At 36.9% G+C, this 25,722-nt stretch overlaps 1 protein-coding gene across 1 annotated transcript; it reads left to right on the top strand.

The window, feature by feature from the left end:
- The first annotated feature begins 852 nt into the window (after nt 1-852).
- Nucleotides 853-25,722, top strand: fgb (fibrinogen beta chain). Its single transcript, XM_034165145.1, has 13 exons — nt 853-891; nt 19,964-19,996; nt 20,113-20,213; nt 20,642-20,744; nt 21,596-21,664; nt 21,869-21,983; nt 22,663-22,769; nt 22,870-22,984; nt 23,707-23,823; nt 23,926-24,048; nt 24,295-24,389; nt 24,558-24,748; nt 25,237-25,722. The coding sequence occupies exons 1-13, from the start codon at nt 868-870 to the stop codon at nt 25,466-25,468; spliced, it is 1,425 nt and encodes a 474-aa protein (XP_034021036.1). The 5' UTR covers nt 853-867; the 3' UTR covers nt 25,469-25,722.

Here is a 25,722-nt window from a genome sequence, read left to right as displayed (position 1 = left end):
AGCTGGGTGACTCCTCTCAGATCTCCTCTTCACAGCTCCTCCAGAGCAGCACCTCCAAACTGCAGACTCTTCAGTCTGATCAGACTGAGGAGTGAGACTGAGAAGGAAAATGGTCCAGAGGGGTCAGAAGAAATGCTACAAGGACTTCCTGAAGCACAACCTCAAGAACTACTCCACTGTGCCTGTTCAGTCATCTCCGCGCCCACCATCTTCTCCAGGAATCAATCAAGGGACCATCTTCCTCACCATTGAGGGGTAGTCATGACGACACCTCCCTCTATTTACCTCATGACTCTGGAAGCTTCTCCCAGGTCTCTCAATCTCAAATTAGGAGGACCAAGAGACATGTAAATCACTGCTGATGTCTTTCACCGCACTTTGACCACACACAGATGAATCGACTCAAACCAAAATAGATGCCCGGTGTGACAGATGAAAGTTGAGTTACAGACAATGTCATCGCGTTTTACGTTAACTATTATTGGGGGGTGGGGGGTGTGCCTTCATCAGTTAGAAATATGAAATGGAATGTTTGTTTATTTAACGATGCCCTTCTTATTTCATAACAGCAGACTTGCATCAGCGTTACCATGGATACTCACTTGAGTTGGGTGTAGCTGCTCAGGTCATCGGTTACCATGGAGATGTTGCTGAAGGACAGATCAAGAAAGATGGTGCGGGTGGTCACCATGGGAACGCGGCTGAATCCTTCAAATGAACAGTTGCAGGATTGCCACGCATCACAGCGTTCACATGACCGCTTATCACCCGAAGGGTTTGACCTCGGACTCCAGCAGAGAGACGAGGAGGCAGAGACGAAGAGGACGAGTGAAACGGTCTGCAGTCCCATGATGGAGGGATTCTGAAATGGAACAGAAGGAGGACGAGGAGGTAAGGTGGAATCTTTTTTAATTTTTATTTCATTAAGCCAAAAGGTAAACTTTCTTTAATTATTTCACAAGTTATATTTTAAAATTAAACATGGTCACAGGGCCACACAACCCTGCTGACAGGATTTGGGACTGATGTATCCAAACTTGACAGTTCTTCCTTCTCATTTGATGCCTTGTTGCTTTAAATGAGCTTGTTTTTCAGTATGTTTAATTTCTACGGTCTAGTTGCCACCAAAGCATCAGATGCTCAACCAAAGTGAGAGCAGCTATCATGCTAACGAGCTACATCACATTATCCAGTTCTTAACACAATACAACCTCAAAAACCTTCCTCTAGTGGGGTATTAAAAGTTCCAAAAATAAATTTTGTAGTTTGCAGACTGTTTTATTCCATGGTTAAGTATATTTTCACTTAATGTCTTTCTTCAAGTAGCAATAAAGCTAGCTAACATCCTGACTGATCAAGCCCAGTAAACGTAACGGCATGCAGAGCCAGCTAGCTTGAAAATGAGATGATTTGTCAGTGAATAATGAATTCTGCTCGTGTTTATTGGGTAACAAGATCCTGTTACCCGCTGAGTAATTTTAGTGCCTAATTTATCCTCACAGCTGTGACGTTAGCTTACAGAAATCATCTGTATTAGCTACTGCAAATCCCTAAACAAGCTCATTCTGCCACGCTAAACTGACAAATTATTAATTCTCAATTCTCTCAGAAACTTTTTGTATCTGTCGCTTTAAATGGAAGGGAGCTGGTGACCACGCCCCCTCTTTTAATGTGGGCGTTTCACAGAGAAAGCAGAACTCCAAATATGGCCGTCTGTAACGTGTTTGTACCTGTGCACCTAAAACAAGTGATTTCATCGGATTAGCTCGTCCCATTATAACCAACTGGTTTCATGGGTGGATGAAAAAAATAGGCAAGGAGACTTTTACCGGGTGAAACTGAGGTTTTCTATCTCTGGTGTAAAAAAAAAAAAAAAAAAAAAAAAAAAAAAAAAGCAGTTTTAAGCTGATTTTACGTAATGTCAAACTTTAACCAGTTACATTAGGAGACATCATTAAAATCTAGGAAGTACAACAATGAAGAGTTTATAAAACTTTATATAATCGTACGCTAAATGACATACCTGAGATTACAGTATTCTGTGCAGTTTTTTTTTTTACCACGAAGGTGATCAAAAAAGCTTTTATTTTTAATTTCCAAGTGACACACAAACTAATAATTTTTGGACTCCAGATGCATTGAAAGAAATGACTTGTATTTCCACAAACATTATCAGCAACTGTGAACCTTATCAAGTCATAAAGGCTGTAAACGTATTAATTAATTCTTTGGAGTATATATTCTGAAACTGGTTCTCATTAATCTGGATGAGAAAAGTGAGTTTGTCTTACCTGATATTTCTTGATTCAAGTTCTGTTGGTTTTTTAATGAATAAATTTAATAAAAGGAGGAAACTGAATAAAGAGGTGAAAAGGGGGTAATAAGAGGTAGTGAGCATGCAAATTAAATTTATGGGGGTATATCTGTTATTTTATATGTGCAAGCAAGTGTTCATAAAAAAGGGGGTGGGACGGGGGCCATGTTTTCAACCACAATTTTTTTGCAGAAGAATACTTTGACTGCACTTTTTCACATTTGTTAGTCTTATTCCAAAATGGATGAATTTCATTTTATTTATTAAAACAACAAAAACAAGTATTCATTCAAAAATATATAAGTATTCACAGTATTTGCCATGAACCTCAAAATTGAGCTCAGGTGCATCCTGTTTCCACTGACCATCCTTGAGATGTTTCTACAGCTTAATTGGTATGGGACCAGTATTGTAGCAAAAGTCTGTGCAAATTTCTATTTTTATGTGTGTATGAAACCAGTTCCACAAATGTGTAAAAAAAAAAAAAAAAACCTGTGCAACCAGATCCACAAAGGTATAAAAAATATATATATATATATATATGTGTGTAACCAGATCCACAAGGGTATAAAATATATATATATATATATATATATATATCTGTGTGTAACCAGATCCACAAGGGTATAAAAAAAAAAAATATATATATATATATATATATATATATATATATATATATATATATATATATATATATATATATATATATATATATATATATATATATATATATATCTGTGTGTAACCAGATCCACAAAGGTGCAAAAAAAAAAAACCCGTGTAACCAGATCCACAAAGGTGTTTAAAAAATATATCTGTGTGTAAAGATCCACAAAGGTGCAAAAAAAAAAAAAAAACCCTGTGTAACCAGATCCACAAAGGTGCAAAAAAAAAACCTGTGTAACCAGATCCACAAAGGTGTTTAAAAAAATATATCTGTGTGTAACCAGATCCACAAAGGTGTTTAAAAAAATATATCTGTGTGTAACCAGATCCACAAAGGTGTTTAAAAAAATATATCTGTGTGTAACCAGATCCACAAAGGTGCAAAAAAAAAAAAAAAAAAATATATATATATATATATATATATATATATATATATATATATCTGTGTGTAACCAGATCCACAAGGGTATAAAAAAATATATATCTGTGTGTAACCAGATCCACACAGGTATAAATAAAAACCCGTGTAACCAGATCCACACAGGTATAAATAAAAACCCGTGTAACCAGATCCACACAGGTATAAATAAAAACCCGTGTAACCAGATCCACACAGGTATAAATAAAAACCCGTGTAACCAGATCCACACAGGTGCAAACAAAAAAAACCCGTGTAACCAGATCCACAAAGGTGCAAAAAAAAAAAAACCCGTGTAACCAGATCCACAAAGGTGTTTAAAAAATATATCTGTGTGTAACCAGATCCACAAAGGTGCAAAAAAAAAAAAAAAAACCCTGTGTAACCAGATCCACAAAGGTGCAAAAAAAAAAAAAAAAGCCCTGTGTAACCAGATCCACAAAGGTGCAAAAAAAAAAAAAAAAAACCCTGTGTAACCAGATCCACAAAGGTGTTTAAAAAAATATATCTGTGTGTAACCAGATCCACAAAGGTGTTTAAAAAAATATATCTGTGTGTAACCAGATCCACAAAGGTGCAAAAAAAAAAACCCCTGTGTAACCAGATCCACAAAGGTGCAAAAAAAAACCCGTGTAACCAGATCCACAAAGGTGCAAAAAAAAACCCCGTGTAACCAGATCCACAAAGGTGCAAAAAAACCCTGTGTAACCAGATCCACAAAGGTGCAAAAAAAAAACCTGTGTAACCAGATCCACAAAGGTGCAAAAAAAAAAAAACCCGTGTAACCAGATCCACAAAGGTGTTTAAAAAATATATCTGTGTGTAACCAGATCCACAAAGGTGTTTAAAAAAATATATCTGTGTGTAACCAGATCCACAAAGGTGCAAAAAAAAAAAAAAAAAAAAAAAAAAAAAATATATATATATATATATATATATATATCTGTGTAACCAGATCCACACAGGTATAAATAAAAACCCGTGTAAGCAGATCCACACAGGTGCAAACAAAAAAACCCGTGTAAGCAGATCCACACAGGTGCAAACAAAAAAACCCGTGTAACCAGATCCACAAAGGTGTTTAAAAAATATATCTGTGTGTAACCAGATCCACAAAGGTGCAAAAAAAAAAAAAACCCTGTGTAACCAGATCCACAAAGGTGTTTAAAAAAATATATCTGTGTGTAACCAGATCCACAAAGGTGTTTAAAAAAATATATCTGTGTGTAACCAGATCCACAAAGGTGTTTAAAAAAATATATCTGTGTGTAACCAGATCCACAAAGGTGTTTAAAAAAATATATCTGTGTGTAACCAGATCCACAAAGGTGTTTAAAAAAATATATCTATGTGTAACCAGATCCACAAAGGTGTTTAAAAAAATATATCTGTGTGTAACCAGATCCACAAAGGTGTTTAAAAAAATATGTGTGTAACCAGATCCACAAAGGTGCAAAAAAAATATATCTGTGTGTAACCAGATCCACAAAGGTGCAAAAAAAATATATCTGTGTGTAACCAGATCCACAAAGGTGTTTAAAAAAATATATCTGTGTGTAACCAGATCCACAAAGGTGTTTAAAAAAAATATATCTGTGTGTAACCAGATCCACAATGGTGTTTAAAAAAATATATCTGTGTGTAACCAGATCCACAAAGGTGCAAAAAAAATATATCTGTGTAACCAGATCCACAAAGGTGCAAAAAAAATATATCTGTGTGTAACCAGATCCACAATGGTGTTTAAAAAAATATATCTGTGTGTAACCAGATCCACAAAGGTGCAAAAAAAAATATATCTGTGTGTAACCAGATCCACAAAGGTGCAAAAAAAATATATCTGTGTAACCAGATCCACAAAGGTGCAAAAAAAATATATCTGTGTGTAACCAGATCCACAAAGGTGTTTAAAAAAATATATCTGTGTGTAACCAGATCCACAAAGGTGTTTAAAAAAATATATCTGTGTGTAACCAGATCCACAAAGGTGTTTAAAAAAATATATCTGTGTGTAACCAGATCCACAAAGGTGTTTAAAAAATATATCTGTGTGTAACCAGATCCACAAAGGTGTTTAAAAAAATATATCTGTGTGTAACCAGATCCACAAAGGTGTTTAAAAAAATATATCTGTGTGTAACCAGATCCACAAAGGTGTTTAAAAAATATATCTGTGTGTAACCAGATCCACAAAGGTGTTTAAAAAATATATCTGTGTGTAACCAGATCCACAAAGGTGTTTAAAAATATATCTGTGTGTAACCAGATCCACAAAGGTGTTTAAAAAATATATCTGTGTGTAACCAGATCCACAAAGGTGTTTAAAAAATATATCTGTGTGTAACCAGATCCACAAAGGTGTTTAAAAAATATATCTGTGTGTAACCAGATCCACAAAGGTGTTTAAAAAATATATCTGTGTGTAACCAGATCCACAAAGGTGTTTAAAAAATATATCTGTGTGTAACCAGATCCACAAAGGTGTTTAAAAAATATATCTGTGTGTAACCAGATCCACAAAGGTGCAAAAAAAAAAACCCTGTGTAACCAGATCCACAAAGGTGTTTAAAAAAATATATCTGTGTGTAACCAGATCCACAAGGGTATAAAAAAAAATATATATATATATATATCTGTGTGTAACCAGATCCACAAGGGTATAAAAAAATATATATATCTGTGTGTAACCAGATCCACACAGGTATAAATAAAAACCCGTGTAACCAGATCCACACAGGTGCAAACAAAAAAACCCGTGTAACCAGATCCACAAAGGTGCAAAAAAAAAAAACCCGTGTAACCAGATCCACAAAGGTGTTTAAAAAATATATCTGTGTGTAACCAGATCCACAAAGGTGTTTAAAAAAATATATCTGTGTGTAACCAGATCCACAAAGGTGTTTAAAAAATATATCTGTGTGTAACCAGATCCACAAAGGTGTTTAAAAAAATATATCTGTGTGTAACCAGATCCACAAAGGTGTTTAAAAAAATATATCTGTGTGTAACCAGATCCACAAAGGTGCAAAAAAAAACCCGTGTAACCAGATCCACAAAGGTGCAAAAAAAAAAAAAACCCTGTGTAACCAGATCCACAAAGGTGTTTAAAAAAATATATCTGTGTGTAACCAGATCCACAAAGGTGTTTAAAAAAATATATCTGTGTGTAACCAGATCCACAAAGGTGTTTAAAAAAATATATCTGTGTGTAACCAGATCCACAAAGGTGTTTAAAAAAATATATCTGTGTGTAACCAGATCCACAAAGGTGTTTAAAAAAATATATCTGTGTGTAACCAGATCCACAAAGGTGTTTAAAAAAATATATCTGTGTGTAACCAGATCCACAAAGGTGTTTAAAAAAATATATCTGTGTGTAACCAGATCCACAAAGGTGCAAAAAAAAACCCGTGTAACCAGATCCACAAAGGTGCAAAAAAAAAAAAAAAACCCTGTGTAACCAGATCCACAAAGGTGTTTAAAAAAATATATCTGTGTGTAACCAGATCCACAAAGGTGTTTAAAAAAATATATCTGTGTGTAACCAGATCCACAAAGGTGTTTAAAAAAATATATCTGTGTGTAACCAGATCCACAAAGGTGTTTAAAAAAATATATCTGTGTGTAACCAGATCCACAAAGGTGCAAAAAAAAAACCCCCTGTGTAACCAGATCCACAAAGGTGCAAAAAAAAACCCCCTGTGTAACCAGATCCACAAAGGTGCAAAAAAAAAAACCTGTGTAACCAGATCCACAAAGGTGCAAAAAAAAAAAAACCCGTGTAACCAGATCCACAAAGGTGCAAAAAAAAACCCGTGTAACCAGATCCACAAAGGTGCAAAAAAAAAAACCTGTGTAACCAGATCCACAAAGGTGCAAAAAAAAAAAACCCGTGTAACCAGATCCACAAAGGTGTTTAAAAAAATATATCTGTGTGTAACCAGATCCACAAAGGTGTTTAAAAAATATATCTGTGTGTAACCAGATCCACAAAGGTGCAAAAAAAAAACCCCTGTGTAACCAGATCCACAAAGGTGCAAAAAAAACCCCGTGTAACCAGATCCACAAAGGTGCAAAAAAAAACCAGTGTAACCAGATCCACAAAGGTGCAAAAAAAAACCCGTGTAACCAGATCCACAAAGGTGCAAAAAAAAAAACCTGTGTAACCAGATCCACAAAGGTGCAAAAAAAAAAAACCCGTGTAACCAGATCCACAAAGGTGTTTAAAAAAATATATCTGTGTGTAACCAGATCCACAAAGGTGTTTAAAAAAATATATCTGTGTGTAACCAGATCCACAAAGGTGCAAAAAAAAATAAATAAAAAAAAAAAAATATATATATATATATCTGTGTGTAACCAGATCCACACAGGTATAAATAAAAACCCGTGTAACCAGATCCACAAAGGTGCAAAAAAAAAAAAAAAAAAAAATATATATATATATATATATATATATATATATATATCTGTGTGTAACCAGATCCACACAGGTGCAAAAAAAAAAAAAACCCTGTGTAACCAGATCCACAAAGGTGTTTAAAAAATATATCTGTGTGTAACCAGATCCACAAAGGTGTTTAAAAAATATATCTGTGTGTAACCAGATCCACAAAGGTGTTTAAAAAAATATATCTGTGTGTAACCAGATCCACAAAGGTGCAAAAAAAAAAAAAAAAAAAAAAAAAAAAAATATATATATATATATATATCTGTGTGTAACCAGATCCACACAGGTATAAATAAAAACCCGTGTAACCAGATCCACACAGGTATAAATAAAAACCCGTGTAAGCAGATCCACACAGGTATAAATAAAAACCCGTGTAAGCAGATCCACACAGGTGCAAACAAAAAAACCCGTGTAAGCAGATCCACACAGGTGCAAACAAAAAAACCCGTGTAAGCAGATCCACACAGGTGCAAACAAAAAAACCCGTGTAACCAGATCCACAAAGGTGTTTAAAAAATATATCTGTGTGTAACCAGATCCACAAAGGTGCAAAAAAAAAAAAAAACCCTGTGTAACCAGATCCACAAAGGTGTTTAAAAAAATATATCTGTGTGTAACCAGATCCACAAAGGTGCAAAAAAAAAAAAAACCCTGTGTAACCAGATCCACAAAGGTGTTTAAAAAAATGTGTGTAACCAGATCCACAAAGGTGTTTAAAAAAATATATCTGTGTGTAACCAGATCCACAAAGGTGTTTAAAAAAATATGTGTGTAACCAGATCCACAAAGGTGTTTAAAAAATATATCTGTGTGTAACCAGATCCACAAAGGTGTTTAAAAAATATATCTGTGTGTAACCAGATCCACAAAGGTGTTTAAAAAAATGTGTGTAACCAGATCCACAAAGGTGCAAAAAAAATATATCTGTGTGTAACCAGATCCACAAAGGTGTTTAAAAAAATATATCTGTGTGTAACCAGATCCACAAAGGTGTTTAAAAAAATGTGTGTAACCAGATCCACAAAGGTGCAAAAAAAATATATCTGTGTGTAACCAGATCCACAAAGGTGCAAAAAAAATATATCTGTGTGTAACCAGATCCACAAAGGTGCAAAAAAAAAAAAAACCCTGTGTAACCAGATCCACAAAGGTGTTTAAAAAAATATGTGTGTAACCAGATCCACAAAGGTGTTTAAAAAAATATATCTGTGTGTAACCAGATCCACAAAGGTGTTTAAAAAAATATATCTGTGTGTAACCAGATCCACAAAGGTGTTTAAAAAAATATGTGTGTAACCAGATCCACAAAGGTGTTTAAAAAAATATATCTGTGTGTAACCAGATCCACAAAGGTGTTTAAAAAAATATATCTGTGTGTAACCAGATCCACAAAGGTGTTTAAAAAAATGTGTGTAACCAGATCCACAAAGGTGCAAAAAAAATATATCTGTGTGTAACCAGATCCACAAAGGTGCAAAAAAATATATCTGTGTGTAACCAGATCCACAAAGGTGTTTAAAAAAATATATCTGTGTGTAACCAGATCCACAAAGGTGCAAAAAAAATATATCTGTGTGTAACCAGATCCACAAAGGTGTTTAAAAAATATATCTGTGTGTAACCAGATCCACAAAGGTGCAAAAAAAATATATCTGTGTGTAACCAGATCCACAAAGGTGTTTAAAAAAATATATCTGTGTGTAACCAGATCCACAAAGGTGTTTAAAAAAATATATCTGTGTGTAACCAGATCCACAAAGGTGCAAAAAAAATATATCTGTGTGTAACCAGATCCACAAAGGTGTTTAAAAAAATATATCTGTGTGTAACCAGATCCACAAAGGTGTTTAAAAAAATATATCTGTGTGTAACCAGATCCACAAAGGTGCAAAAAAAAAAAAACCTGTGTAACCAGATCCACAAAGGTGCAAAAAAACAAACAAACCCCGTGTAACCAGATCCACAAAGGTGTTTAAAAAAATATATCTGTGTGTAACCAGATCCACAAAGGTGCAAAAAAACAAACAAACCCCGTGTAACCAGATCCACAAAGGTGTTTAAAAAAATATATCTGTGTAACCAGATCCACAAGGGTATAAAAAAAAAAAAAAATATATATATATATATATATATATATATATATATATATATATATCTGTGTGTAACCAGATCCACAAGGGTATAAAAAAAAATATATATATATATATCTGTGTGTAACCAGATCCACAAGGGTATAAAAAAAAAAAAAATATATATATGTATATATATATATATATATATATATATATATCTGTGTGTAACCAGATCCACAAAGGTATAAATAAAAACCTGTGTAACCAGATCCACACAGGTATAAATAAAAACCCGTGTAACCAGATCCACAAAGGTGCAAAAAAAAAAAAAACCTGTGTAACCAGATCCACAAAGGTGTTTAAAAAATATATCTGTGTGTAACCAGATCCACAAAGGTGTTTAAAAAATATATCTGTGTGTAACCAGATCCACAAAGGTGTTTAAAAAATATATCTGTGTGTAACCAGATCCACAAAGGTGCAAAAAAAAAAAACCTGTGTAACCAGATCCACAAAGGTGTTTAAAAAAAAAAAAAACCCGTGTAACCAGATCCACAAAGGTGCAAAAAAAAAAAACCTGTGTAACCAGATCCACAAAGGTGCAAAAAAAAAAAAAAACCTGTGTAACCAGATCCACAAAGGTGCAAAAAAACAAACAAACCCCGTGTAACCAGATCCACAAAGGTGTTTAAAAAAATATATCTGTGTGTAACCAGATCCACAAAGGTGCAAAAAAAATATATCTGTGTAACCAGATCCACAAAGGTGTTTAAAAAAATATATCTGTGTGTAACCAGATCCACAAGGGTATAAAAAAAATATATATATATATATATATATATATATATATCTATCTATATATATCTATATATATATATCTATATATATATATATATCTATATCTATATATATATATATATATATATATATATATCTATATCTATATATATATATATATATATATCTATATCTATATATATATATATATATATATATATATATAGATATATAGATATATAGATAGATATATAGATAGATAGATATATAGATATATAGATAGATATATAGATATATAGATAGATAGATATATAGATAGATAGATAGATAGATATAGATATATATATAGATATATAGATATATCTGTGTGTAACCAGATCCACAAAGGTGTTTAAAAAATATATCTATATATCTATATATATATATATATCTGTGTGTAACCAGATCCACAAAGGTGTTTAAAAAAATATATCTGTGTGTAACCAGATCCACAAAGGTGTTTAAAAAAATATATCTGTGTAACCAGATCCACAAAGGTGCAAAAACTAAATAAAAAAAAAAAAAATGTTTTGTTTGTTGAACATCAGTGGATGTTCTTCTTTGAGGGTGTGACTTGTTGGGGTGACCGATATTGTTGGTGCTTGTGCCCCCTGGTGGTTTGAAGCTGTATAACCATGGAGCCACAGACAACTCGCCACACAGATACAAAATACTGCACTCATTTGCGGATCTTCCACGGCTTTTTTTTTTTTTTTTTTTTTTTTACACATTTTGTGGTTCTGGTTACATACACACAGATCGAAATACGCATTTGCAAATATTTTTGCGACAATAATGGCCCCATAAATTGGAGTCAACCTGGAGTAAATTCAATTGATTGGACGTGATTTGGAAAGACACACACCTGTCTCCATATAAGGTCCCGCAGTTGACAGAGCACAAACCAAGCATGAAGTCAAAGGAATTGTCTGTAGACCACCGAGACAGGATTGTCTTGAGGCACAAATCTGGGGAAGGGTACAGAAACATTTCTGCTGCTTTGAAGGTCCCAATGAGTACAGTGGCCTCCATCATCTGTAAATGGAAGAAGTTCTGATTCACCAGGACTCTTTCTACAGTTGGCTGCCCGTCTAAACTGAGTGGTCGGGGGAGAAGGGCCTTAGTCAAGGAGGTGACCAAGAACCCAATGGTCACTCTGTCAGAGCTCCAGCATTCCTATGTGGAGAGAGAAGAACCATCCAGAAGACAACCATCTCTACAGCAATCCACCAATCAGGCCTGTATGGTAGAGTGGCCAGAAGGAAGCCACACATTAGTAAAAAGCACATTGCAGCCCACCTGGAGTTTGCCAAGAGGCACCTGAAGGACTCTCAGACTATGAGAAACATAATTCTCTAGTCTCATGAGACAAAGATTGAACTCTTTGGTGTGAATGCCAGGCGTCAGTTTTGTAGGAAACCAGGCACCATCCCTACAGTGAAGCATGGTGGCGGCAGCATCATGCTGTGGGGATGTTTTTCAGTAGCAGGAACTGGGAGACTAGTCAGGTTTGAGGGAAAGATGAATGCAGCAATGTACAGAGACGTCCTGGATGAAAACCTGCTCCAGAGTGCTCCTGACCTCAGACTGGGGCAACGGTTCATCTTTCAGCAGGACAATGACCCTAAGCACACAGCCAAGATATCAAAGGAGTGGCTTCAGGACAACTCTGTGAATGTCCTTAAGTGGCCCAGCCAGAGCCCAGACCTGAATCTGATTGAACATCTCTGTAGAGATGTGAAAATGGCTGTGTACCGACGCTCCCCATCCAACCTGATGGAGCTTGAGAGGTGCTGCAAAGAGGAATGGACAAAACTGCCCAAAGATAGGTGCACCAAGCTTGTGGCATCATATTCAAGAAGACTTGAGGCTGTAATTGCTGCTAAAGGTGCATCATCAAATTCTTGAGCAAAGGCTACTTGTACATGCGATTTCTTATACCTCGTCACACAAGAGACCGAATGCTGTCCGAATGAAAATTCGACCCACATTCCAGTGGTGTCGTGGTGCAGTCGAGGATGTTGTACAGCAGTCTGAGAGCAGTCTAAACAGTCGGCCAAGTTCTTGTGGCTGCCCCGAATGTTTTGCACACGTGCAAAACAGTCGAGGTGCAGTCAAGGTGGAGATGTATCGAACAGCGATCAGAGTGCAATCTAAATATTCATACAGCATGAAGGCTGCATCCAAAGCATTCATGGTGCAGTTTGACATGATCCACCACGAGCCGAATGTCCCAACTGTGCCTGAACGCACCACGACGAGTACTACTGGAATGTATTTCCTCCACCTGCAATTGGACCTCACTCGTACGGAAACGTAAGTGCATTCATCATATCTCACTGGATTCTGACAGCTGTCGCGGTAGTTCTAATGTGTTCCACATACATTTGTACTGCGTTCAGAGGCGTAATGCGCACGGCGTGTGCATGAGTCATTCAGGGCGAGTCAGTGACATTCCGCCTGGGTCGGCTTGATTCTTGCTTTGTGTGTCGAGGCTTTTAGTTTTTTATTTTTAATACATTTGCAAAAAATTCAACGACAACAACAAAAAACTTTGTTGTTATTATGGGGTGTTGTGAGTAGAATTTTAAGGGGAAAAATTATTTACTCCCTTTTGGAATAAAGCTGTAATATAAAATGTGGAAAAAGTGAAGTGTTGTGAATACTTTCAGGATGCACTGTGACTTTTAAGTTGAAGTATACTTTAGAAAATCTGCTAAAATAAACGTGGTGTATTAACAAAATATCTATTTTATTTTCAGACACCATACGTGTATGCTAAAGATGTATAACTGTGCAATGAAAGTGTTCTTATGGAAACAAAAATTTGAATATTTAAACTTTTTCTGCAGTTCTTAAAAAAATGCATTCTTCAGTCTGTTTTTTTTGTAGATTTCTGATAATTATTGTATTATTGATTTATTTTTTTGGAGCACTTTTGTAAAATTTCCCTGAAAGAGGGATTATTTGATAATCATGCATTGTGACAGATGTACCGTTGTGCGTTTTATTTGAGACAACGCCCCTGCAAAAAGATGAAGTCAAGTCTCTTTTGAATTCTTGCTTCCTTTTTGCCTCATTCAGGAAACGTTCTTGTGCTGCCGTCACAGCTCGGCGCCTTCTTGCAGGACCCTGTTTCATGCTAATGCAAAGCTGCTCTTCATCTAACGTTGCATCTGCCATGCAAAATAATTTGACATGAAAACAAGAGGTGACAGCGGATATAAACAGTCACACAACAAGGCTTTGACTCGATTAATCTCTTTATGCCTTTACAAAGAAAAATCTGGCTTTTTTTTATTAAATTCCCTTTAAACTCATACTGAAAACCATTTTCTACAACATAATATAAATGAAATAAAAACATCCAAACCAACGTAAAGGGATGTATAAGTAGGAGATTCACTTTTACGGCCAGTTTTCAGGTACAGTTTGTCAGAAGTCACATGGGAGGCTCGAGTTTAGATTTTATCCGATTGCTTGTATGAAACATTTTTGGTGGTTCAAGGCGTGTAGTTCAAGGAGTGTGGTTAGTTTGGTGAAGTTATGTTGTGGCCATGAGTGAAAAGTGCCTTGCCTTTGATCTCTTCTTCCATTGTCTGTGTTGTTGTGTGTGCAAAGTAAATGACAATTATTGTTGGATTTTAGGGTTTACAGACGTTTATGACCGCTGAACTTCATGCCAGCAAAGAAATTGAGGGGATCTAAATTTAGCGGAAGCTAATTGGTCTGCTGATGGTTTTCAAAGTTAGCTAAAAAGCTAATCCGCTAATGAAAAAAATTAGCTTCGCCAATTAACAGTTAGCGGATTAGCGGAACTTTGCCCACTGCTGGCATTGACTGATCCCTGAGCATGAACTGTCTTTGTTAAAATGTAGAATTGTTCACCTTATTTATGAGGTGGAGCAAGTGTTGAAGTCTAATAAAAGTCTAACAAAGTCCAAAACCAAAAACTTAAGAAGTTTGACACGGATTCAGTTTGACTAGAAACCGCTGAAGCTTAAAATATACAAACTCATTTTTTTTTAATCAATTTTGTCTTTTTTTCTTTTTTTTTTTAAGTTAAATTGGATTCTGGTGAGCTGCACACTGAGTGCACCATGCATGGTCACAATTTGAATGAAATTTAAATTAAAAGGGACAATTTTACACTAAACTCCTTATTGTGGTTTACATTTGGGGAAAATTATGTTTGCATGTCTTTTTCCATAGATTTCCTCAAGCAGTTAAGACAATTTTATTCATTATAGGGGAGATGATGGTCTAGTGGTTAAGCATTGGGCTTGAGACCAGAGGATCCTTGGTTTAAATCCCAGCGTGACTGGAAAATCACTAAGGGCCCTTGGGCAAGGTCCTTAATCCCCTAGTTGCTCCCGGTGTGTAGTGAGCACTTTATGGCAGCACCTTGACATCGGGGTGAATGTGAGGCATTATTGTAAAGCGCCTTGAGCGTGTGATGCAGATGGAAAAGCGCTATATAAATGCACTCTGTTTACCATATTTAACACCCATTGCAACTTTATGGTGATCATAGTGTCCAGTTTGGTTACACAGTAAGTTTAAAAGACAATTTATTTATTTTTTTGTTTGTTTTTACAGTTCCTCTAAAACCCCACTACAATGTATTTTTGTCCAGAGTCATATTTATGGACTTTCACAGATGTGGAGAAAACCATGCAAGAAAAAAATAGAATGGGCCAAGATTTGAGTCCTGGGGAATCCCAGATAGTATTCATTTTTAGAGATAACATTTCAGATTGCAAAAAAAAACTTTTGTTTTTTCTGGCAACTTTCATGACTGATAAAATCCCCTGAGTGGGCCTTTCTCATTTCTCCAATCTTAAATTAGAAATGTGCTGTTATTGACTGACGAAAACCACATTCAAACCCAACAGCTCCAAAATAGACTTCACCCGTAGTTTGTGACAATTTGGTGTAATATGGAGCTTCACTGGTTTGATAGTTTTGGTGTCAGTTTAGATTTTATTTGTATTGTTTGTGTTGGTGATGAATTCTTCACACCCATCATGATCAGTGTCGGAAAAACTATCACCTTAGAAATACTTCAGTAACCCGAGAAAGTTTTGTGTCGATGTCAAACTGGGGGAGGTGATGGTCTAGTGGTTCAGCAGTGGGCCTTGGTTCAAACCCTACCAGATCGGTAGGGTAATTCCCCAGTTGCTCCTGGTGTGTGGTGATTGCCTTGCATGGCAGCATCCTGACATTGGTGGGTGAATGTGAGGCATCCTTGTAAAGCACTTGGAACTTCTGATTCAGATGGAAAATGTGCTTCGTTAGTGCAGTCCATTTACTGTTTCAGTCCAACAAATGCACACGCGAGTGCATGAGCATACTCTAAATTGTACTGGTATTTTATAGTTACTTTTTGGGGCCGCCTGAAATAAATGCAAACACAACAATTTTGTATATACAAAATATTTTTCAAAAAGTTAAGTTTTTGATGACAAAACGTTTTATAAAGTAAAATAAAAAACCGATATGGACACTTAATGTCACCTTTTGATGATTTTACAGTAAATAACTTTCAGAGACAGTTTTCTTTCAACAAACCTGGGTGGATGCATGAACATTTTCTTGGATTTAGTTTCTATCAGCAATTAAGAAATAAAAATGGTATGGTCAATGTGTCTGAATTGTTTGTTGAGTAACCCAGATTTACACAATGCAAGTGAGTAAAATAAGAACATCTTTATGTAAGTTCTTGAGTGGTCACACCTTGGATTTCTTTTGAAACTACAGTTAGAAGACATTTAAACGCACAGTACAAACTTGAAACGTGCAGATGATAATCTGGTAAGTCAAAACACAAAGAAACACCAAAAAATTAAATGAAACCTCGATATGATGTTGCCTGAAAACCGTTATAATTATGGGTAATTTGCAGAGGTGGGACGAAGTAACCATCAAGTCACTCTCAAGTCATGAATCAGCAAGTCCCAAGTCAAGTCTCAAGTCAGCTTGTAAACAATTAGTGGTCTTTATGACATAAATTCCAGTTTGCAGAATGATCAGTTTGTTTGAACTTGTGGTTCCATCAACACTAATCTTACTATCGACATCATGCACATGTATGGGTCCTATATTGAACCAAAAATGGTTTTCAGTTCACGACTTTGAAAAGTTCATTTGTAGAACCAGAACTGGGGTTTGCGGTTGGTGAGAGGTACTACTGTTACGCTTTCAACAATTACACTTCCATATGCTGATTTTTTTTGTACAAATGCACAAACAGCTGTAAAAATTTAAAGGATTTGAATGATTTTCTTGTACAGTAAGTCTGTAAAGTCCATCATACTGTAGCTCCAGTGTTATATACTCATCCGTAGGTTATGGAAAGACCTCAGCATGCACTCTGTAAAGTATAGTTAGTTACATATCTGGGGAAAAAGTAGCTTAAATGAATGTTGCACAGACCGAATGTCAAAATTTAATGTTGGGTTAATAATTATTCATTTGCTCTGTGAAGGTAACATTTTTTACAGTGACATTTTGATATTAAATACAGCGTATGTGTATAAAATACCAACAAATATATAAATAATTGATGGCTTTGGTGTGTTTTTTGATGAGTCATAGGGTTTCTGACCTTTGACTGTTCCTGCTGTTGCCACATGAATGTTACTGAAACACACGTGGTTTTTATGACCAGTTGAAGTTCCAGGCAAGTCACATCCCTGGTTAGATTGACAAAATGTTCTCAACAAAGTCAGAGTGAATTTCAAAATTCAAACAACTTTATTGATCCCTAAAAGGACAATTCATCTTCACACCCAAGTACCTCAAATAAAAATACAGCAATTAATCCACAATTATTATATATGGAGTGGCCTCGATGACTGCAGACTATAGGGGAGGGCAAATGAAAAGTTGCCAGATGCTTCACCAAGGCCGTTGAAATCCTTCTGGTGGAAAACAAACGGGGCATTTTAACCTTCAGTAGCTGATAAGGCTGCCATGTTTGGGTTAGGCAAAGAAGCACAGAGTTCCAATTTTCACAACTCTGAAACCCACAGATTGCTTATTTTTGTGAATGAGCAGGGCGATAATGCCATAAACAAAAGTCTAACATCACACCCACAACAGCTTAAATTATTTTGTAAAATCATGAAGTGATTAACAGAAGCTTGTTTGTCAGCTATATACCCTCTAGCTGGTCAAGTTGTTCACTTGGCAAGCTGCTACAGATGGGAAAATGAATTATTTAGCTCAGTCACTACTGATTTAGCACACGTTGTCTGTCCCTGACAACTACACCTGCTCCTAATCCGTCATCAGTGCAGCATCTACTAATTATCCAGCGGGTGGCAGACATGTCTACCGGGTTATTACACAGGAAAAACAATGTTGCTTTTTAATTGATGTGGTGCATCAAAGTTCACCAAATTTGAAAGGGATTGTCTTCATTAGAGTTACAAGATGATGATTTATTTTACAGCACACATGCTTAGACCTTTCAAAGCCTAGGATTAGGCATATTGCTAATTTTTTGATGAGTACAGAGTTTTTTCCCTCAGGGAATTGGCTGTTTAAAAGACCAATTTTCTCAACATTTCTGATACTTTGAGATATGGGCATGGCATCTCTGTGCTCTCTGAGCACTTTTGGCTGAGATTTGAGTTTTAAAATTTAGCATGTGTACATTAGTCTGTTCAACCTCACAGCTGTTTTGAAGGTTCAAACCTGGATCTCATCATGTAAGGGGTTGGGGTATTGGTTTGGGAACACGTAGTCTATCAGACTTCTGTGTCATCCAACGGTATCTTGTGCATTGAGACATGAGTTTTGATAAAGTAGCACTGCACACGCTTTTGGACTCAAACAGCTGTTGCCTCATTGAGGTAAATTCCCTACAATGACGGATTTATTGTAACGATGGCAGCAAAAACGTTTTACAGTAACTGAAATTACCTTTGAGTTTATGATTAAGATGGGAAAACTTACGAAGTATAGAGAAGAAACAAAATGGTGTTAAATTTGAATATCTGCCTCCAAAAGTCAATCCTCTAATTTACAGCTTAACTTTTTGGGGTTTTTTTGGATTTCAATCATGCCATGTATAAATGTATATTTCATAACAAATCCAGATCTTGGTCTAGATCTGATGACTGACAGGGTTTTAGTTTTTGAATTTTAAAACAAAACTAAATCCAGTAAGAGGAAAAAATATGGGAAAGAATAGAGAATACAATACAGTGGGTTCTTGATCTTTGATAAGATCGATGACCTCATAAAGACCAAATTAAGCTCCTTATTGTTGAAAGTGGTGGAGCTTTTGCTGTTGTATACCCCACCTGACATCAGAATGCATTTTAGACAGAGATTTATTCACTTAAAAAAAAAAAAAGACCTTCTAGTCTTCCTCTAGATGGCGCCATTCTTAAGACAGTCCAAAGGATCAAACTTCAAACTGCTCTCAAGCACATATTTGCATTTGTCAGTGAATATTTGAGTTCTTTTGCCCTTTTGTTGCTCTAAAATAATCAGATCGATGGTGTCCTGCATTGACTCTGGTTTAGGTAAACCTGCGGTTACTGACAGCATTTAATCAATAAGGGGTCAGATGTCGTCTGTAGGCAGAGCCAGAGAATAAATATCTGCTCAAACCAGATGTGAAGGCGAACTAAAGACAAACTGTTGTGAGAGGAAGATGCGGACGTTGGTGTTGCTGTATCTGTGCGCGTACGTTGCCTGGGCTGATGATGTAGAATATGACGACTATGACTCGGTAAGTTTGATTCGAGCCAAATCCACATTTTAAAAAGATGCTCAACATTATAGGTTGACCTTTGACAAAATGTATCGAAAATTATGCAAAAAAAAAAAAAAAAAGGCTCAGTTTGTGTTGTTTCGTGGGGGGGGGGGGGGGGGGGGTTCCTTTTTTGAAGGAAATGTTTAAAGGCCTTTTTTTTGTATATTTCATTATTATTTATGAATTCCACTTTGTTCATTTTTTGAGATTTGTGTCAGTGAATGAAAAAAAAAATAATCTAAAAAAATTTGTGAAAATAAAGAAGTTAATCTCAATCTGCAACATGCATTTATAAAAAACAAAACAAAAACTCAAGCATAGTATCGTCAAGTTCTGCAGTTTATTTGAAATTAGACTTTGTTATTGCCAACTTTCTGACAAATATTACATATATTACAATACGTAAGTCTATTTTTAATCTAAACGTGTTCACTGTCTTCATTGTCTTTTACAGGACACAGGAGTCAATGCCACAACCACTCAGAATGTATGTAAAAAAAAAAAAAAGCAAACAAACTACAGTTAAATCAAATTGTTGAATTTTATGTCCTTTCTAATTTTATTTCTAGTCATAAAGATTTATTTTTGCTTCTTTCTTTGCAGACAACAGCTGCGGATGCTCGTGGTCACCGTCCAGTAACACAGGACAGGGATACCTACAGACCCAGCCAATATGCCCCACCCCCAATCAGTGGGGGTGGCAGGTAAACATAACATCTTTTTAGTTGGCGTACAGCTCCTGTGACTAGATTTCGCAACAAAACCCTCAGATTACATTGAGTTCACAGTGGAATGACTGAATGTTAGCCAAGGACAAAATCATGGTTAAAAGTCAACGACACAGTTCAAGGTCAAAAATGGAGTCCAATGCTTATGAAAGATTAGGGGATATTTAGAATGCCTATTCTGAGCATTTAATTCAATATAGACCTGTAGTTACTATTAAACACGAGTTTGAACCATTTCATAAACCCAAACCTCCATTCTGGTCTCGTCTCTCCGTTGGAAGTTGTTTGATGGGACGCCTAATTTTTGAGACAAGAGTTGTACAACCACACTGAAAACTGATCTAACATCCCAGGGTTTGTGTTAGTTTGACATTTAGTTGATGTGCCTTGCTCTCTTTGACCAGGTACCGCGGACGACCCACCAGTCCTCAGGTTGGGCAACCAGTGGTGCAGGAGAAGGAGGTGTACCCAGACACCGGAGGCTGCACGCATGCCTTACCAGAGTTGGTAGGCGGCCAGAATAAAGTCCTGAAATGGACGAGTTGACACTTGAACACATCTGTATTCATGTTACCATTTTAACTAGTCATGAATTTGTCACCCTTAACTTGAATCCAGACTTATTTTTGTAGTCAACTGAGACTTGATTTACTGGAACATGGTGGCCAAGTGATCAGTGCACTTGTTTCCAAAACAGAAGGTTCCTGGTATATTTTCTTGCTGGTTTGAGAATTAACTTAGACCTGCCCTCGTGTACCAGCAGTTTTGGTTGAGGGTTGAATTGAATTTGCAATACATTGACTTAAAGCCCATTTAATGTACTTGAAACTTGACTTGAACCTGTTAACTGGACTTGAGCCTCATGTCCACTAACTTAAGTCTTAACTTGATTCATTTCTCAAGTTCCTCTTCCCTTAACTTGCACTTACCATCTAGGATGCGAGATGAATTCAGGCTTTGAAGCAAGTTTTGGACCAGTTCGAGACTTGACTTAAAGCTCCTTTAATTTGCTTTAGGACTTGACTTGAGCCTGATGTCCACTGACTTGTGTCTTAACTCGGTAAGTCTTCCCTCGATTCCAACTTACTCTCTTTATGTGAATCAACATGAGGCTTTGACATGACTTCGGACAGCTATCTCAATTGACACACAGTCTCACTTGAGACTTGACTTGGACTTGTCTGTTACCTTTGAGTCATTGTGAACTTTCCAGCATTAACTGCACATATGTTTAGCTGCCATAGTTTCTTGCGAGCTGTATCGTAAAATCTTAAACTAGAAAATCCTAGTTGTTGACGGGATCAGAGACACGGAGTTTACTGTCTGAAAGTGTAATGGAAGACATGTCTGTCCTCTAGGGGGTTTTATGTCCTAACGGCTGTGAGCTGAAGACCATGTTGCTGAAACAAGAGCAAACCGTCAAGCCGGTAAATTAAACTTGAGCTTTCATACATACATATCTCAATCCAGCACATTCAAAAGGCTAAAACCCAACAAATTTTACTATATGATTTTTTTTTTTTTTTTTTTTTTTTTTTTTTTTTTAGAAATCATTACAAACTTTGAAAAAATTCAAATCAATTTTACATTTTAAGAAAAATTGACAAGTTTCTCTTGCACATTCCTCATAGGAAGTTGCTGCGCTCAAGAGTCAGGTGGAGGATTTATCCCGCTCATCCAACACAATCTACGACTATGTCAACAGCATGTCCAACTCACTGAGGGAGCGGCAGCGAGTCATGGACAGTAAGCTCAGATTCACTGGTCATCACAAACTTTGTGTATGAAGCAAAATGTTTGGGAAAACATGTACCCCATGAACTGACTGATTTTGCAAGTAATTTATGACAAATGTTCAGTTTTTTTATGAAAAAACCTAAATCGGATTTGAAAAACTTTGTGTATTGTGTGAAATTGCGTGTGTAGATGCGTCATCCTGTACGTGACCCTTGGCTAAAACGCGAATATGTAATGCAATTACTAGTAGCTGAACTTGGCACCACTGTAGTTTCATATTCAAGGTGGTTGATTGGTGGGGCTAGCTTGACGTTCACCAACTGTTTTACCTGGCTGTTTTTTTTTTTTAATGTGTCTACACACTCGAAAAACATCTTTTGTAAGTCATATCAGAGAAATGTGTTTTATATAAAGATTTGAACTAATGGTTTTCAACATGTTTGGGGTGGGTCAGACCAAAAGCAGTGGTCAACATGAAGGGCTAAAACGATATAGGCGTTCCTTGCAGCCAGTTACCTCAAAGATGATTAGGACTTCAACTTGACGGGAGGAGATAATCAGTAAAATCACCTGTTGAGGTGACTGGTTGGAAAGAACTGCAGTGTTAGTTCTTCGTGGCACCCTGATCTAGAGTTTACTCCTGTACAGCATTTTGACGTGGCTATTCATTAACTATGTTTCTTCACAGACAACAACTTGGTGGTGAATCAGTTTTCTGACATTGTAGAGGAGCAACACGCTTACATCAAGGAGACGATGGACACATTCTTCCCTTCAAACATCAGAGTACTTCAGGTATCCAAGATACTGTTAGCAAGATACTGTTACCGTCAGTCTAATTTATCCAACCTAAAGTTGCTGTTTTCATGTGATGGATGATGTGTTGTGTCTGCAGGGTGTGCTGGAAAATATCAAGCAAAAGATCCTGAAGTTGGAGAAGGCGATCAAGGCCCAGAAAGAACAGTGCAAGGAGCCTTGCCAGACCAAATGTCCCATACCAGTGGTTACTGGTAAGTGCAGGTCATCCAAAAGTCAACCTCCTTTTGTTGCTGGACACGTGGTCACATGAAAACATGAGGTGAAATATGCTGATTTAGCTTGGCATAGAAAAATCTGAACGTTGTATGGATATCCATCCACCCGTCTGTCCATCTGGTGCTAGATCTAAGCATCCATTCAATCAATTTAATTCACAGCTGGTTATATGTTAGTACTAAATTCTAACCTAATGTCACTGCGAGATGTTAATAAGTAAATTCTTCTGACTTCTCCTTTTTTGCTCTGGGTTGCCACAGAGGATCCAGTATGAATCTCCATGTTGATTTGGCAGATTTTTACGCCAGACGCCCTCGACCGCTATGCACCACATGACATTATCCAACGTACAGTACACCGCCACATCAGATTTTATATCATAGATGACTTGAGGATTAATCCTAAAACATTCTACAGTCGTGAAGCGTCTGATGCTTGCTGGCAAACCTGCATTCTGAGACCTCGGAGCAAGAGAAGGCACATAGGGTTCAAAAAGTTCTGTCAGATGGGGAAGCACAGGCACAGGGGTGTGATAAGATAAATAATGAAACCTATTTGAGAGTAATTTGCAGTTGATGTGAACAAGAGTTGGAAGGACAGATGGAATGACTACGTGAAGAGTTTCATGCAACATTGTGTTGTTGTCTGTGTATCTACATATACATGATTTTGTTCCTTTAACTCTTTCATCATCCAGGTAAGGAATGTGAGGATATCTTCCGTCGTGGAGGAAAAGACTCTCAAATGTACCTGATCAAACCCGACAGTTCTCCTCCATACAAGGTCTTCTGCGATCAGACCACTATGAATGGAGGTAAGACATTTTGGCTTAGCACCACCTGCAATATTAATGATTCTTCAGTCAACTTTTTTTGTAAAAAGAACTTCAACATTCCAAAATCCATCTTATTTTCAGGTTGGCTCCTCATCCAGAACAGGCTCGATGGCAGCGTGGACTTTGGGCGGCGCTGGGATGACTATAGGCGCGGTTTTGGAAACATTGCCTTTGATGTTGGAAAGGGTCACTGTGAGACTCCCGGTAAGATGTTATGAATTAAAAAAAAAAAAAAGAGAGCCATTTGGATTATACAACTCAGTTTGCATGTTGGAATCAGAAACGTCTGCATGATGATGATAGCAGGAACTGTTTTTAGTTGCTACATTTCAAAAGTAACCTTCTGAAAACTGATCGTTATCATTTTTCACCTCAACTTGTTGGTATATTACCAACAAGCACCGTTTTGGTAAGTTGTAATGAGCTAACGTGCTCTTTGTCATGTGACAGGTGAATACTGGCTGGGTAATGAACGCATCAGTCAGCTCACCAAGATGGGCCCCACTGAGGTCCTGTTTGAGATGGAGGACTGGACAAATGCCAAAGTGAGTCTTCAGCATTCTGAATCTTTCCAGATACTCACTTCCTGGATTTGGTTGTTGGGGTGCTCTAAATTCCTACTGCGTTTTGGCAACATTGAGCAAACTGCCTGGAGACGGGTATAGTGATAGACCTTTAGAATAAATCCACCCTAATACCATGTTGGCTTTTAGGTCTACGCCCAGTATAGGAAGTTCACCATCCAGTCAGAGGCGTCCAACTATGTGTTGGCAGTCGACGGCTACTCGGGTAACGCTGGCAACGGTTTGCTGGAGGGATCACTGGAACTCTTTGGTGAAAACCGCACCATGACCATACACAATGGTATGATGTTCAGCACATACGACAGAGACAATGACAACTGGTGAGTTTTTCAGCATCAATAATCATTGAAACAAACATTTTACTGTCAATATCTGTGTTTTAATGTATTTAATATCCATCATAAACGTCGTGCTAAGAGCGATGCTTGATGGTGATGCTTCTGTGCTGCTGGCACTGTTTTGTTGGGTTAGATGTGACATAAAAACAAAAAGCACAATTCCAAATTTTGGCTGGATTTTCAATCCTTGTTGAACTTGCTAGAACTTGAGTAGCCGTATAACGAATATCATGAAAAACTGGATTTCTTGATATGCAAAGCAAACTGTTTACATAGCAATGTTTGTTTTAATTTGAAGAGAAGTTTTTCTAATCAATATGCCTTATGTTTTACACTTAGAAAAGTAGTTGATAAACCCGGACTAAAAGCGCATCCTAACGTCTACATATCACATTTATAATTGGAACAGATTTTCTTCACTTGGGTGCATTAATGTCCATTTATGTAAGGTTTTTATTTCTGTGATCCAGGAATCCTGGAGATCCATCAAAGCAATGCTCCCGGGAGGACGGGGGCGGTTGGTGGTACAACCGATGCCACTCATGTAATCCCAATGGCCGATATTACACCAGCGGCTTCTACACAGCGAAAATGGCCAAACACGGCACAGACGACGGTGTGGTGTGGATGAACTGGAAGGGCAGCTGGTATTCGATGAAGGCCATTAGCATGAAGATCAGACCCTTCTTCCCGCCCTCGTAGACGTGTCGCAAAACGCACACGTACATGTCGCGTACAGGAGGTCACGCGCAACATGATTTAAAAGTGTCACCAAGAGCAAATTACTGAGTGCTTAATGTCAGGTAAAGTTGTTTACACATAAGCAGAAAGATGATTGGTTGTGGGTGGACATGCGCTCGACTTTTTTTTTTGTAACGTCTGATGTGTTTTGTGTGCGATAACAGTATGAGGAGCACGCCAACCTCCGCGACTCAATAAACAATTTGAGGAACATA

This window comes from Thalassophryne amazonica, chromosome 23, assembly GCF_902500255.1.
Source record: "Thalassophryne amazonica chromosome 23, fThaAma1.1, whole genome shotgun sequence".
NCBI classification, from domain to species: Eukaryota; Metazoa; Chordata; class Actinopteri; order Batrachoidiformes; family Batrachoididae; genus Thalassophryne; species Thalassophryne amazonica.
Note: the sequence above shows the minus strand (reverse complement) of the source record. Positions and strands in the feature narration are given on the sequence as shown.